The sequence below is a fragment of the Mustela nigripes genome, chromosome 11, assembly GCF_022355385.1.
Source record: "Mustela nigripes isolate SB6536 chromosome 11, MUSNIG.SB6536, whole genome shotgun sequence".
Lineage (NCBI taxonomy): Eukaryota > Metazoa > Chordata > Mammalia > Carnivora > Mustelidae > Mustela > Mustela nigripes.
In genome coordinates this window covers 23,119,318-23,134,220 of record NC_081567.1, presented here as the reverse complement: position 1 = coordinate 23,134,220, position 14,903 = coordinate 23,119,318, and the positions used below count along the sequence as shown (strand labels likewise).

At 35.7% G+C, this 14,903-nt stretch overlaps 1 protein-coding gene across 1 annotated transcript in view; it reads left to right on the top strand.

Annotated features, from left to right (window-relative positions):
- Positions 1 to 14,903, top strand: part of LOC132027307 (phospholipid-transporting ATPase ABCA3-like) — a 139,502-nt gene that overhangs the window by 38,530 nt on the left and 86,069 nt on the right. The window contains exons 6-8 of the mRNA XM_059416059.1: positions 4,301 to 4,417; positions 4,763 to 4,880; positions 9,256 to 9,429. Coding sequence (XP_059272042.1) covers positions 4,301 to 4,417; positions 4,763 to 4,880; positions 9,256 to 9,429 — 409 coding nt within the window. The remainder of the gene's footprint in view (positions 1 to 4,300; positions 4,418 to 4,762; positions 4,881 to 9,255; positions 9,430 to 14,903) is intronic.

Below are 14,903 nucleotides of genomic sequence, written 5' to 3'. Positions count from 1 at the left end.
TTGCAAGTATTAACTCCCAGTCTCTAGCTTGTCTTAATGGTGTCTGTGGATTTATAAAAGTTACTAATTTTAATATAAGTCTTTAACCTTAGGATTAGTGCTTTCTGTGTCCAACCTATGCTAGCTGAGTTCTCCCCAGGTCTTTAGATACTCTTCTTTTCTAATCTTTGTATTTAAGCTTCTTTTTTTAAAAATTTATTTGTTTTCAGCATAATAGTATTCATTATTTTTTTCACCACACCCAGTGCTCCATGCAATCCGTGTCCTCTCTAATACCCACCACCTGGTACCCCAACCTCCCACCCCCCTGCCACTTCAAACCCCTCAGATTGTTTTTCAGAGTCCATAGTCTCTCATGATTCACCTCCCCTTCCAATTTCCCCCAACTCCCTTCTCCTTTCTAACTCCCCATTGTATTTAAGCTTCTAAATTTCCCTCTAGTCCTAATTTTAGTTGCATCCTACAAATTGAAGTATAGTATTTTCTTTATCAAAGAGTTTCTAATTTTCATTTTGGATTTTTTCTTTGACCCATAAGATAATTAGAAAAGCATTTAAAATTTTTCAAATATATTAGGAGCCAGTATTTGAGTTAAATTTTTTGAAATTTTGATGGCATTAGCTTTGTGGGCTAGACTGTAACCCATTTTAGCAAATGTTCCACATGCATGTGTGCACTAAAACCAATGTGTACTGTGTGTTCAATGGGTGCAGTTTTCTCTGCATGTTATAATAAGTTAGTCATGTTGTTCATATTTTCTTTTTAGAGAGAGAGAGGAGGTTGGGAGGGACAGAGGAAGAAGGTGAGTGAGAATGTTAAGCAGGCCCTATGCCCATTGTGGAGCCTGATTGTGGAGGCTGGATCTCACAACCCTGAGATCATGACTTGAAACAAAATCAAGAAGAGCTAGACACTTCTCCAACTGAACCACCCAAACACCCCTGTATTGTTCATTACTTTTTAAAAATTTTTATTATCTTTTTGTTTAAGTAATCTCTACACCCAGTGGGGGTTGAACTCACAACCCTTACTTAGGTCAAGAGTCACATCATGCTCTACTGACTTGAGTCAGACAGGCTTATTGTTGATATTTTTTAAAGATCATATTTTTTAAAGATTTTATTTATCTGAGAGATAAATAAATCTCTCAGATTGTTCATATTTTTTAAATATTTTATTTATTTATCTGAGAGAGAGAGAGCATGCACATGTGTCAGGGAGAGGGACAAATAGATTCCCTGCTGTGCAGGGAGCCCGATGCAGGGCTTGATCCTAGCACACCGAGATCATTACCTAAACTGAATGCAGATGCTTAACTGATCCAGCCAGGTGTCTCTGTTTAGATCTTTAACATGGATTTTTATGTTAGTATATCAGTTATGGGGAGAAGTATGTTGAAGATCTCCCTCTATTATTATTGATTATTGAGTTGTTGGTGTTCATGATTGATTGTTATTAGAGCACTTTTTTATGATAGCTGCTTTAAAGTCATTATTAGATAATTCTAATATCTATGTCATCTTGATTTGGCATTTGAGGATTTTCTTTTTGTTTTTAGAGCTTAGATTTTCCTTATCTTGGTTTGTTGAATAATTTGGGGTTGTATCTTAAATATTTTGAATATTGTGTTATAAATCCCTTGACCATTTTGAAAATTTTCCATTTCAGTTTCTAGCTATCTCTTCGTGCTTAGAATACACATCTTTGCAAATGGCAAAATCCCATTCTTGTTTTTGGCTGATTAATATTTCATTATATATATGCTACATCTTCCTGATCCATCTGTTGATAGGCACTTGGGTTGCTTGCATATCTTGGCTACTATAAATAATGCTGCGGTAGACATAGGGAAACATATATCTTTTGGAATTAGTGGTTTCATTTTCTTTGGGTAAATACCCAGTAGTGGAATTAGTAGATCATATGGTAATTCTATTTTTAATTTTCTGAGGAACCTCTACACTGTTTTCCACAGTAGCTACACCCATTTGCATTCCCACCAACAGTATGAGAGGGTTCCTTTTTCTTATTATCCTCACCAATACTTATTTCTTGTCTTTCTGATTCTAGCCATTCTGGCAGATATAAAGTGTTATATCTTATATTTTGATTTGCATTTCCTGAGGATTAGTAATCTTGAACATCTTTTCATGTCTGTTGATTATCTGTATGTCTTCTTTGGGAAAATGTCTAGTCAGGGCCTCTCTCTATGTTTTAAGTGGATCATTTGTTTTTTTGGGTTTTGAGTTGTGTAAGTTCTTAATATATTTTGGGATGATAACCCCTTACTGGATATATCATTTAGAAAGACCTTCTCCCATTCAGTGGCTTGTCTTATTTTTGTTGATTGTGCAGAAGCTTTTTATTCTGATGTAGTCCCAATAGTTTATTTTTGCTTTTGTTTCTAGATATATCTAGAAGAATGTCACTATGACTGATGTCAAAGAAGTTACTGACTGTCTTCTCCTCTGGGATTTTAATGGTTTCCTGACTCATGTGTGGGTCTTTAATCCATTTTGAATCTTTGTCTGTGGTATAAAAGATGGTCCAGTTTCATTCTTTTGCATGTTGCTGTCCGGTTTCCCCAACAGCATTTGCTGCAGAGACTATTTCCATTGTATGATCTTTCCTTTTTTGTAGAAGATTAATTGACCACGTAGTTGTGGTTGATTTCTGAATTTTCTCTTCTATTCTGTTGGTCACTGTGTCTGTTTTTGTGCCGGTACCATACTGTTTTGATCACTACAGTTTTGTAGTATAACTTGAAATCTGGAATTGTAAGACCTCTAGTTTTTTCTTTTCAAGACTACTTTGGTTATTCAGGGTCTTTTGTGATTTCATATAAATTCTAGGATTGTTTGTTCTAGTTCTGTGAAAAATGCTGGTGATAGTTTGATGGGGATTTCATTAAATTTGTAGATTGCTCTGGGAGTGTAGACATTTTAACAGTCTATGTTCTTCTAATCTGTGAGCATGGAATTTCTTTCCATTTGTGTCATCTTTAGTTTCTTTCATTGATATTTTATAGTTTCAAAGTATGGGTCTGTCAGTTCTTCAGTTAAGTTTATTACTAGGGTTTGTTTTTTTCTCCACATCCTTACCAACACCTATTATGTTTTTGATTTTAGCCATTCTGATAAGTGTGAGGTGATACCTCATTTGATTTGCATTTCCCTGATGATAAGTGATGATGAGCATCTTTTCGTGTGTTGTGGTTGTTTGTATTGTTTGTATGTCTTCTTTGGAGAAATTTCTGTTCGTGCCTTCTTTCTACCCATTTTTAATTGGATTTTTTGGCTTTTGGGTGTTGAATTTTGTAGGTTCTTTATATATTTTTGCATACTATGCTGACTTATGGTTCATGAAGCTCACTTTTAAAACTCCACTTCTAAAACAATCTTGCCCATTATGTTATTTGGATTTTAGTGTTCATAGATGAAGACATTGAGGCACAGAGAGGTCAAGGAGTTTGCTCAAGGTTATATTGCTGGTAAGTGGCAGGAAGAATGAGGATTCAAACTGGGGGAATCAGTCTCAGGTTTATTGTACCAGGGAAACTTAGCCTCAGAAATGTACAGAGACAGCATGATGGAAGGGGAGGAGCACAGAACAGGGAGCTCCTTCTGTGCAACTTTGTAGAAGCAACTCACCCTCTTTGAGTCTGGCTTTTATGATCTGTAAAATTAGGAGGGTGTATATAAATTAGGGAATGGCAAACTTTACCTGTAAACAAAACCAGATAACACATATTTCACGCCTTGCAGCCCTTACTGCAGCTATCAGCTCTATTGTAGGATGAATGCAGCCACAGTACAGAAATGAGTGAGCAGGGTTCTATGCCAATAAAGCTTTAGTTATAAAAGTATGAGGCAGCCTGGATTTAGGCCATAGGCTGTGGTTTTGCCTGTCCCTGCTTTAATCTGTAATTGAATTAAAGCTTATATACCTTCATTTAATATTTCTGGAGGTAGTACATAATAAAAAGAAAGGTGGTCTTATTTTTTGTGTTTAAATTTTTAATTAAGTATTTCTTGTGTTAGAACCACAGTTGGTAAGTTATCAGGGAGAAGATCTGGACTCAGAATTCTGAGTTGGAATTGTAGCCCTGCTGCTCATTAGACGGATGGTTTTGGTCGAATCACTTAACTATTCTGAGACTTGATTTCTCTGTAAAATGAGGGTGATAATACTTAGCTTATGTAGGTTTTTGTGGGAAATAAGTCAGTTAATATTTATGAATGCATTTTGAAAACTATGAATTGTTTTTCATGACATTTGATTTGTGTTTACTCTCCTACAGGAGTACCAGCTCATGATAGGACTCAGTAATGCTATGCTCTGGGCTTCCTATTTTGTCTCATTCTTTCTGATGTTTTTAATTATCATCTGTTTACTGTGCGTGATTTTATTTGTCAAGGCAAGTATGTATTTGAATGCAGTAGGCTGCATCTAAAGCTCGAGAGGGATAAAATAACTGGGGATGGGCTGAGTGAGTTTTAGATTACAAAAGAATATATGCATTTTGCTTTGAGTCCCCTTGGGAATTCAGAAGCTACTCAGTTTTATCAGCACACAAAACCATAGACCTAGATGGGCAACCCTTCCCCAAGAAAAGAGTTACTTAGTTAACTTTGCATCTCTCTGAGCAGTGACTCTTTCACTAGGGCTATTGAAGTGGTAAGGGTATTTTCTTTGGCCTCCCTTGTTTATCTATGACACCTCTTACAGTAGGACTAAACTGGCATCCCGGTTGTTTTGTTAGATTGCACCTGAAGTAGTCATCCAGTACAGTGACCCGTCTCTTGTCTTCGTCTTTTTCCTGTGCTTTGTCATCACCTCTATATCCTTCGGCTTTCTGATTTCCACACTTTTTGATACAGGTGAGTCTAAGACTCCCCCACTTGACAGATTCTCAGCATTTCGGTTGACAAAAGAGGATTTCGTTTGGGAGCTCCTTCCAGACTTCAACTGCCAACTCCTATCCAGCCTCTGCTTATTACACTTTAACAAAAAAGACAGATATCATATGCATGTAAAATGATTTGAGAGGAAGGACAAAGATCAGGAAAATCAATACAGCAGAGGATGCCCATAAGAAGAGGATAAAAACCAACATAAGATTACATGTGACAGTAGGGTATTGACTAAAATAGGGTGATGTGGAAATACTCATTCACTCACCTGCTCTTTTAAGTCTTTGGATCACTCTTCACATGCCAGGAACCGTGTCGAGTATGCAAAATGCTCCTGAGAATCGACTTCCTGCCCTTTATGTTCTCACGTATGAGAGGGATGTATAACTGGATAAATTCAGACTGGGCTAAGTTAGGAAATTTGTACAATTACTTCTCCAGTGGTCATTTTCTGTTATCACTTACTAAAAAAAAAAAATGTCTTCTTTTTCAGACAACAAATATTCACCATTTTCATTTTTATAACTTAGATATGCTGAATAATTAGAGTATTACTTTCAGTCATTTAAGGTGTAAGTACTATAAAACAAATTGCTTTATGGTAAAATTTACATTTCATAGGTATTTTTATTGTTTTCAGCAATAACCCTGCTACCAGTTGGTGCATTCTTACAAAATAGAGAGTCATACCTACTACCTATCATGAGGTATAGTAAAACTTCGAGTGCAGAGAATCATTATGTCAAAGTTAGGCTGAAGGTGACTTGCTGAAGAGCAGGTTAAAGTAGACTAATGCCAAGGAACAAATCATTGGCCAAAACAACTATGATACTGATGAAATATTTTTAAAAATTCCTTCTGTTTATAAAATCCAAAAATTAGGTGACCTAGAAGGTGATTGAAAACCAAAGATAGCTTTTGTGTTGGGATTTTCTGTTGAGCCCCAGAGATTTTGGTGTTTTCTTCTGCCAGCAATTCAGGAGCTAATGTAAGTCCAGAGAACCTGCCAAAAGTGGACTATGTAAGAAGACTCCTCAAATAAAGGTAAAACCTCAAAGAGCCACTCTTGCTGTGCAGGTGAATGAGAAACAGAGGTGCCGCACAGACTGCAAATTCTTGCCTTCCTTAAATTCACCAAGGTCTTAAGATTGTGGTTTATGTGAGAAGGGCATCAGTGAATGCAGTCAGCAGATAAAAATTCCAAGTTTTAATAGCAGAAGATTAGTGAGTTATATAAAGTTTTATATTTTGGAAGTTACAGAAGTGCCTCTTTATCCCTCGTGCAATCTCCTTATATTCTGAAGTTTTTTGGTTGTTTTTTGTGATTCAGGTTTTAGTTGGCTTTTTGACTAAATGAAACTGCATGTACTATGTAGGGAATGATCTATATATGAAGTGGTATCATTCTGTTATTTTTCTACTGACGCTTTTCCATATCTGCTTTTTTATTATAAGTCCTTTAAGTTTTTTCATGGCATGAAATGGATAACAAATGCAAGAGGGTATATACAGTGTACCTAATAATAAAATGAACACCGAGGTGCTCACCCAAGTACCAAACATACCATATTGAAAAATTGCTAGTACCTAAGGAACACTTTAGGTGTTCCTTTCTAATAATAACCACTATTCTGACTGACTTTTCTTTACAGCTTTTCTACTTATATGTCTATCACTAGCTAATGTACTGCTAGTGTTATAGTGAAATTATACCGTATGATTTGGATACAACATGGTATTAATGATTTAAGTGTTATCTACATAGTTGTGATTTAATTTTTACTGCGGTATAGTGTTCTCTTGTACACTTATCAGTTTTATACTTCATAGGTATTTAGATTATTTCTAGTTAGTTATTGTTATGAATAATATTGATGTGAACATTCTTGTATATATCAGCTGGTAGAGCTGTACAAGATTTTTTCTGGGGCACATAATTAGGAGTGAAATTTCTTACTCAGGTAGGATATGTGAGCATGTTACCTTACTGGATTACAGAAAAACTGTTTCCAAAGAGGTTGTACAATTTCAAATTCCTCCTAGCAGTAGGTAAGAATCTCTATTGTTACTAGCTTTTAAAATTTGTATCATATTTTGAGGTGTGAAAGGCATCTCATTGATGCCAATCATGTTTTTAGGTTAATAAGAACCCTGTGTGTTTTTCTCTATAAAATGCCTGTTTATATCTTTTGACCACATATTTTTATAGCTTTATAAATGTATAATATACATGCCATAAAATTCACCCACTAGTAAATTTTTCAAGTTATGCAACCATCACCAAATCTCATTTTAGAAATTTTCCATCACTCCTGAAATTTCCTTTGAGCTGATTTTTGGTCAGTCCTCATTTTTATCTCTCTGGTACAAGGCAACAAGTCAACTGCTTTCTCTCTACATAAATCAGGGTTATCTTGCCATTTGGTATATATAGATAAAATGTGGAGTCTTCTAAAACATTTAGTTTCTTTTACTTATAATGATTTTGAAATCCATTCATGTTTTAGGATGTATCAGTATTTCCTTTCTGTTAATTGTTGAATAATATTTTAATTATATGGATATACAACATTTTGTTTATACATCCCAGGGTTAAAGGACATTTAAATTGTTCACAGTATTTTGGGCCATTAATAACACTGCTATGGCTATTTACATACAAGTCTTTGTGTGGACATATGTTTTCACTTCTCCATGAAATGGAATTGTTGGATTGTGAGATAAATTTATATTTAACTTTTAGAGAACATCCTCAAATTTTTCCAGTGTGGCTGTATAATTTTATATGTATCCCTATCAGTCATGTAGGTGTGGGGCTCTAGGACCCCTAGGTTGGGGGTTTGATAATAATCCAATAAGGATTTAAGGTGATTGAAAAGGATCTGTTTCTATTACATCCATACTTTAGATGTAGCCCTTCAGGGCACGTAGTAAAAGTTTGAGGTATTAATTATGGCTTCTTTTCTTTAGTATGTCTTAATTTCTGTATGCCTTTGACACTGTCAGAAACTCTGCTCAGTCCCTCAGACTCTTTTTAAAAAATTATTTTATGTCAGTCACCATACTGTACATTATGAGTTTTTGATGTAGTGTTCCATGATTCATTGTTTGCGTGTAACACGCAGTGCTCCATGCAGTCCAGGGTTTCCTTAATACACATCACCCGGTTCAAATAGGCAGTAACCTCTTTGACATCAGCCACAGCAACTTCTTTCAAGACACACCTCCAAAGGCAAGGGAAACAAAAGCAAAAATGAGCTTTTGGGACTTCATTTTGGGACTCTCCTGTGCACAGCAAAGGAAATCATCAAGACAAAGAGGCAACCCACAGGATGGGAGAAGATATTTGTAAATGACACTATGGACAAAGGGCTGATATCCAAGATCTGTAAAAAACTTATCAAACTCAGCACCCCAAAACTAAATAATCTAGTAAAAAAAATGGGCAGAAGACATGAGCAGACACTTGTCCAAAGTCCCTCAGACTCTAAGCCATAGCTTGGATTTTACAAATGCTTCAAGGTGGAAATTAGCACCAAATTTTAGACTGATTGCTCTTGAGTTCTTGTCTTTTACCTTGATTTTGGCCGTATAAATTGCCCTTGCTTGGTAGCTTTCTGTCACTCAACATACTTAAAAAGTAATACTTTAACAAATCAATCAATCAATCAATCAACAAACAAACATAAAAAATAATTTTTCTAGATTTTTCTGTTGTCATTGCAAGAGTTGGTCTGAAATAATGCAGTCCCCATAATACAGAGCATCCTAATCTAGATGCTTCTGTTACACTTTTTCCCTGTCTTCTTAATGTACTGTTTTATAAAGTATTATAAATAAGTATTCAAAGTAACATAAATAAGACTGGAAATATATCTAAAACCACTGTCAACTTTTTCAGTTTTCATCTTCCAAAATTCCAAAATAAATGGAAATGTGTGGGTGTATTCATACGATGTAATTAGTGGTAGTATACATCTCGAGATTGTTAGACTGAGTAGTCATGAATAAAAATGAAAAAGAATATTTCTATAAACATAAGGATAAATCCTTTTTTAGATTAGTAAATAACCACAATCATAGCCTTAGAGGGAGGATAAATTCCAGAAAATTTTATTCCTCGTATCATTCATTCATTCATTCATTTGAGCAAATATATTTACTGAGCACCTGTCTATGTTCAACACTGTTCTAGATGCTCATGAGAGAGTGCTGACCAAGACTGTTTCCCTTCTTTTGTAGGATCTACATTTTAGAGCTCTTTTATAATAAGATGAAACTTCTACATTAAGCTTTTATAGTTTACTTGAACTGATTCTGTATTTTCCTTCTTTCTTTTCAGCTACTTTGGCTGTTTCTGTTGGAGGTTTCCTCTATTTTCTCACCTTCTTTCCATATATATTCATGCAAACCATATATACACAAATGGCCCTCACCGAGAAGCTGGTTTTCTGTCTCCTTTCAAATGTTGCAGTAGCTTTGGGGGCTAATATTATAAGCCAGATGGAAATGAAGCGTGAGTCTTTCCTTTATAAAATTAACTTTGATGATGATCCCAGGAAGAAAAGGCATGTTGTCTGGGGTTTGCCAGTGGAGTGGGTGGGGCAGTGGGTGAGAGATGATTGTAATGTTTCCTAAGTAGTTTTTCTGGATTGTATTTTTTTTATCATAAAAATGCTATCTCTGTATTATATGTATGCATGCACCATATATATGTATACCTGTATACATGAACATGTATATGCAAATATGTATTTACATATGTATTTACATGTCTTTATATCAGTATGCTCATCTTGGTGGGCAGTTTTGCCACCTAGGGGATATTGAGAATTCTGGAGATATATTTGGTGTTTGATGATCATGTCTAGTGAAGGATTGCTACTGATATCTAGTGTGTAGAAGCCAGAGATGCCACTAAATATCCTACAAAGTACAGGACATTCCCTGAAACAGAAGTATACAGGCTCAAATGTCAGTAGTGCCAAGGATGAGACATCCAGCTAATACCCATATTTTAACATCTGTGAGTTCACACTGTTGGATCCAATTCCTATCTAGTATCAAGAGTTCTTCCTAGTTTTTCCCTATCCCATATATATACTTCCCTGTCCAACCATGAGAAATGTTGCCTGCTACCATTATCAGTATAATTACACATTTGTTCAGTTTTTCCTTACTCTGGAAATAGGGAACCACTCATCCATACCACTGTAAACAACAAAAATATTAAGTATGGTAATTGTTTGTAATTCTACATTTCTCCTTCAGAATCTTCAGATTCTCTCCAGAATCTTTAGGATTTTTCATATATAAGCTTAAGTCATCTGTGAGTAAGAGTAGTTTTAGTTCCTCCTACGTAATTTGCCTTATCTTTTTATTTGGCTTAACTTCTATGGCTGTAACTTCACGTGTGTACAGTGTTGAATAGAGGTGGGAGAGTGAACATGTTTATCTTGTTCCTGATCTTTGGAAGAAAGCTTTCTGTCTTTTACGGTTTTTTTTTTTTTTAAGATTTTGATTTGTTTACTTGACAGACAGAGCTCACAAGTGGTCAGAGAGGCAGGCAGAGAGAGCGATGTGGAAGCAGGTTCCCTGCTGAGCAGAGAGCCAGATGCCATGCGGGGCTGGATCCCAGGACCTTGAGATCATGACCTGAGCCGAAGGCAGAGGCTTAATGCACTGAGCCACCAAGGCACCCTGTCTTTTACTTTTTTTTCTATTATTTAGTTGTGGGTTTTTCATAGGTGACCTTTATCCAATTAAGAAAATGCTTTCTCTTTCCATTTTTAAATGTTTTATTATTGTTGTTATTATGAAAGAGTATTGGTATTGTCAGATATTCTTTCTGCATCAATAGGAATGAGCATGTAACTTTTTTCCCTCCTTTTTTCCAGCTTTATTGAGGTATAACTCATAAAAAATGTATATATTTAGGTTTTCAGTGTGATTCTTTAAAGCTGTACAGTGATACATGATGATTTAATATATAACATATAGACTGTGACATGATGATCAGAATAAAGTTAACACATCTATTACTTTAGATACTATATGTGTCTGTGTGTGCGTGTGTGGTAACAACTTTTAAGATCAATTTCTTAGCAAATTTCAAGTATACAAAAATTATTATTAACTATAATTACCATATTGTACATGAGATTCACAGAATTTATTCATCTTAAACTGAAAACTTATACCCTTTGACCAACATCTCACAATTATACCCAACCCACAGTCCCAGGAAATCATTCTTTTGCTCTCTGGTTCCATGAGCTTTTTAAATAAAATACATAAATGAGATCATACATTATTTGTATTTCTGTGTCTGGCCAGTTTCACTTAGTATAATGTATTCCAAATTCATTCATGTTGTTGCAAATAGCAGGATTTCCTTCCTTTTTATGGTCAAATAATATTCCTCTGTGTGTGTGTGTGTGTGTGTGTGTGTGTACATGTATGTATATATACACATAGTTGACCCTTGAACAATATGGGGGTTAGGGCACTGACTGCCCATACAGTTGAAAATCTGTATATAACTTCTGACTCCCTAAAAATGTTACTAATAGTCTAGTATTGGCTGGAAGTCTTACCAATAACGTAAGCATTTGCTTAATTCATATTTTGTATGTTATATGTATTATAAACTATATTCTTTTAATAAAGTAAGCTAAAAAAATTTTATTAAGAAGATCATGAGGAAGACAAAATGCATTTACAGTATTGTACATATATATTTTTTAAGATTTTTATTTATCTGAGAGCACAAACATGAGAAGGGGCAGAGCGGGGAGAGAGAATCTCTCAAGCAGACTGTGCACTGAGTGTGGAGCCTAACATGGGGCTCGATCTCACAGTCTTGAGATCATGACTTCAGCCTAAACCAAGAGTCAGACACTTAACTGACTGAGCCACCCAGGCACCCCTGTACATGTATTTATTGGAAAAAAAAGTCTAAGTAGACCCACAGTTCAAACCCATGTTGTTCATGGGTCAAATGTGTATATATCACATATTTTCTTGGTTAATGGAATGGGTATTTTCTTTTTCCATTCATCTGTTGATGGATACTTAGGTTGTTTCCATACCTCGGCTGCCAGAATAATGGTGAAGTGAATTTGGGGGTACAGCTATCTTCAAGATCCTGTTTTCATTTCTTTTTTTATCTGTTTTCATTTCTTTTGGATATATACCTAGGAGAGGGGTTGCTGAATCATATGTTCTAAATTTTTGAGGAACTTCTACTGCTTTCTGTAGTGGCTGTATCAGTTTACAGTCCCATTAACAGTGCATCTGGGTCAAGAAAAGAATATGTAGGAGAGGGACGTTATTTTAACACAAACGGTAAAAGGGAATAAAATGGAAAGTTTGTCTACATTAGAGTTCAGTTCATATATCCTGATATAATTAAATCACATAAGTAGGAACGAATAGTTCTATATACATTTCCATTATTTCCCTGGGGGCTCATTCTAAATGCAAGTGTACATAGTGTAAGAACGTATAGAGCCTGCTCCTCTGGTGTCATTGCCTAGTAAAAAAGTAATAGTCACCACCAACAAAATAGTCTAAAAGCTGCCTCCAAAATTAACATTAAAGGGGTTCTCAGGGAAATCATTATGTAGTATGTTTGTTTTGTCTTTAACTATGTGTTTAACTATCACATTCAATAGGAGTTTATATACAATATAAAAATTTTTAAAAAAACAGAAAAACTCAGACTACCCTACAACACACAGATATAACAAAGTATACATGGTCAGAGATTCCATAAAGCATTTAAAGATGCATTTACTTATATTCTATTTTTAGTACCTAAAGTGTTTTGAGTGTCCATTTTTTAGTATATGTATTTTTAATCTACATATGGAGTATAGTAGTAACAAATCCTGTATTAAGTTCAATTCAAATTGGGTTTTGCAAGTTAGTAACTTAAGTGCTTTGACAAAGTTATAGAAAGTACATTTTCTTATTTTCTATTTTCATACAGTATATAATTTTTTGGTGTTTATACCTTTTAAAAGTCAACCAAATATTAAGCAATACGTACCCTAAAAGTTTAGGTGGTAGTTTGTATTTTATTTTATTTTATTTTATTTTATTTTTTTTTTTTTTTTTTTAAAGATTTTATTTATTAATCTGACAGAGAGAAATCACAAGTAGACAGAGAGGCAGCCAGAGAGAGAGAGAGGGAGAGGGAAGCAGGCTCTCTGCCGAGCAGAGAGCCCGATGCGGGACTCGATCCCAGGACTCTGAGATCATGACCTGAGCCGAAGGCAGCGGCTTAACCCACTGAGCCACCCAGGCGCCCGGTAGTTTGTATTTTAAAAGAAGCAATTTCCTTATGATTTGCCTCAAGTAAGTAGCATTAATAATAAAAATTGAGAAAAGCCCATTGAAAATACTGATTTAATTTGGCAGCAAATGGTTATTCTTTGGAGACTAATGAAGGTAGACATGACCCATCAAGATGAAGTGGGCCCTTTCAAATACTCAGTAGTCTACATAAAATTTAAAAAAAAAATTTCTAAAGAAGCATCTGTAGCTACTAACAAAGCGATGCCATGTTTATAATAACTTGAAGCAAAACAAATGCTCATGGGAAAAAAGCTGTGTTTTAATATTATCTAAATACACATTTAGTTAATAGCCCAGTAACATTTTCCTTTCAGTGCAATTCTCTTTCTGTATAAGGCAGTTCCTGGAAGCCAGACAGTTTAGATAATGAAGGAGTTAAGTTAGGGAGTAATTGCTTGCAGGGTTTTTTTTTTTTTTTTTTCAAGATTTTATTTATTTGTCAGCAAGAGAGAGAGAGCACAGGCAGGGAGAGCTGCAAGCAGAGGGAGAAGCAGGCTCCCCGCTGAGCAGGGAGCCTGTGTCTAGGCTCAATCCCAGGACCCTGGGATTATGACCTGAGCCAAAGGCAGATGCTTAGCAACTGAGCTACCCAGGTGCACCTGCTTGCAGTTTAAATAGCAACTTTTTGCTTTCCAGTCAGTGTGCTAATAGTTGTGCCTAACAAAAAAAAGCACTTCTTAAAAGGTACCATTTCTGTTTTTTTCATTATATGTAATCTTTGATATGAAGCATGGGAAACTACAAAATTAACAAATGTCTTATCCCTGAAATCCATGTATCTGTGTATTCAAATTCCATGTACTCAAATCCATGTATTTGTGTAGCACTTAACCTTTACAAAGAAAAGCGGCTCCAAAGATAGTCTTAGACACAGGAAACTGATCCTTTTTCACTTTGTACCCACCTCACAACCTGATTTTAATTGTCTTGGTCATGGACCTTTCCAAGAAGAGATTTTTATATTTCAGTTCCATAGTTGGTTATCAGGAAACCCTCCTTTTCCTCTCTTGAAGGAGTTAGGTCCAATATATTGATGTTGGTGTATCCCCTCCAATATTTTCACAGTTTCAGGAAGCATGTCCTCTGGTTCTCTGCCTTCACCTTCATTTAAAGCTGCTGCCACTTACGGGTTTGTGGAGCCAGAATTGGAAGTTTCTTTAATTTGGGTGTACTTGATCCAAGTTGAATGAATACGGCTAATTCTTTCTTTGTCATCTGACCCCACACCCAGACTTGGAGGTCTGCGGCTTCTCATTCAGCTGGTCACTTCTCAGCACTGTGACTGGAACTTTCCCTGGTTACTCCATAGCCTGCAGTTAGATGTGGCTTTTTTTTACTTCTCTCTCTTACCTTTCTGTCCATCATTGTCGCTGCCCCATCCTCTCCTGTAGCTTTTACACCAAGGACTCTGGCATTTCTTTTTTATTCTTTCTTAGAATTTCCATCTCTCTGCACACATTATCCATCTGGTCTTGCATGTTGTATATTTCTTCCATTAAAGCACTTACCATGGGGTGCCTGGGTGGCTCATTCGTTAAGCTCTGCCTTCAGCTCAGATTATGATCTTAGAGTCCTAGGATGGAGCCCCACATTGGGCTCTCTGCTTGACAGGACGCCTGCTTCTCCCTC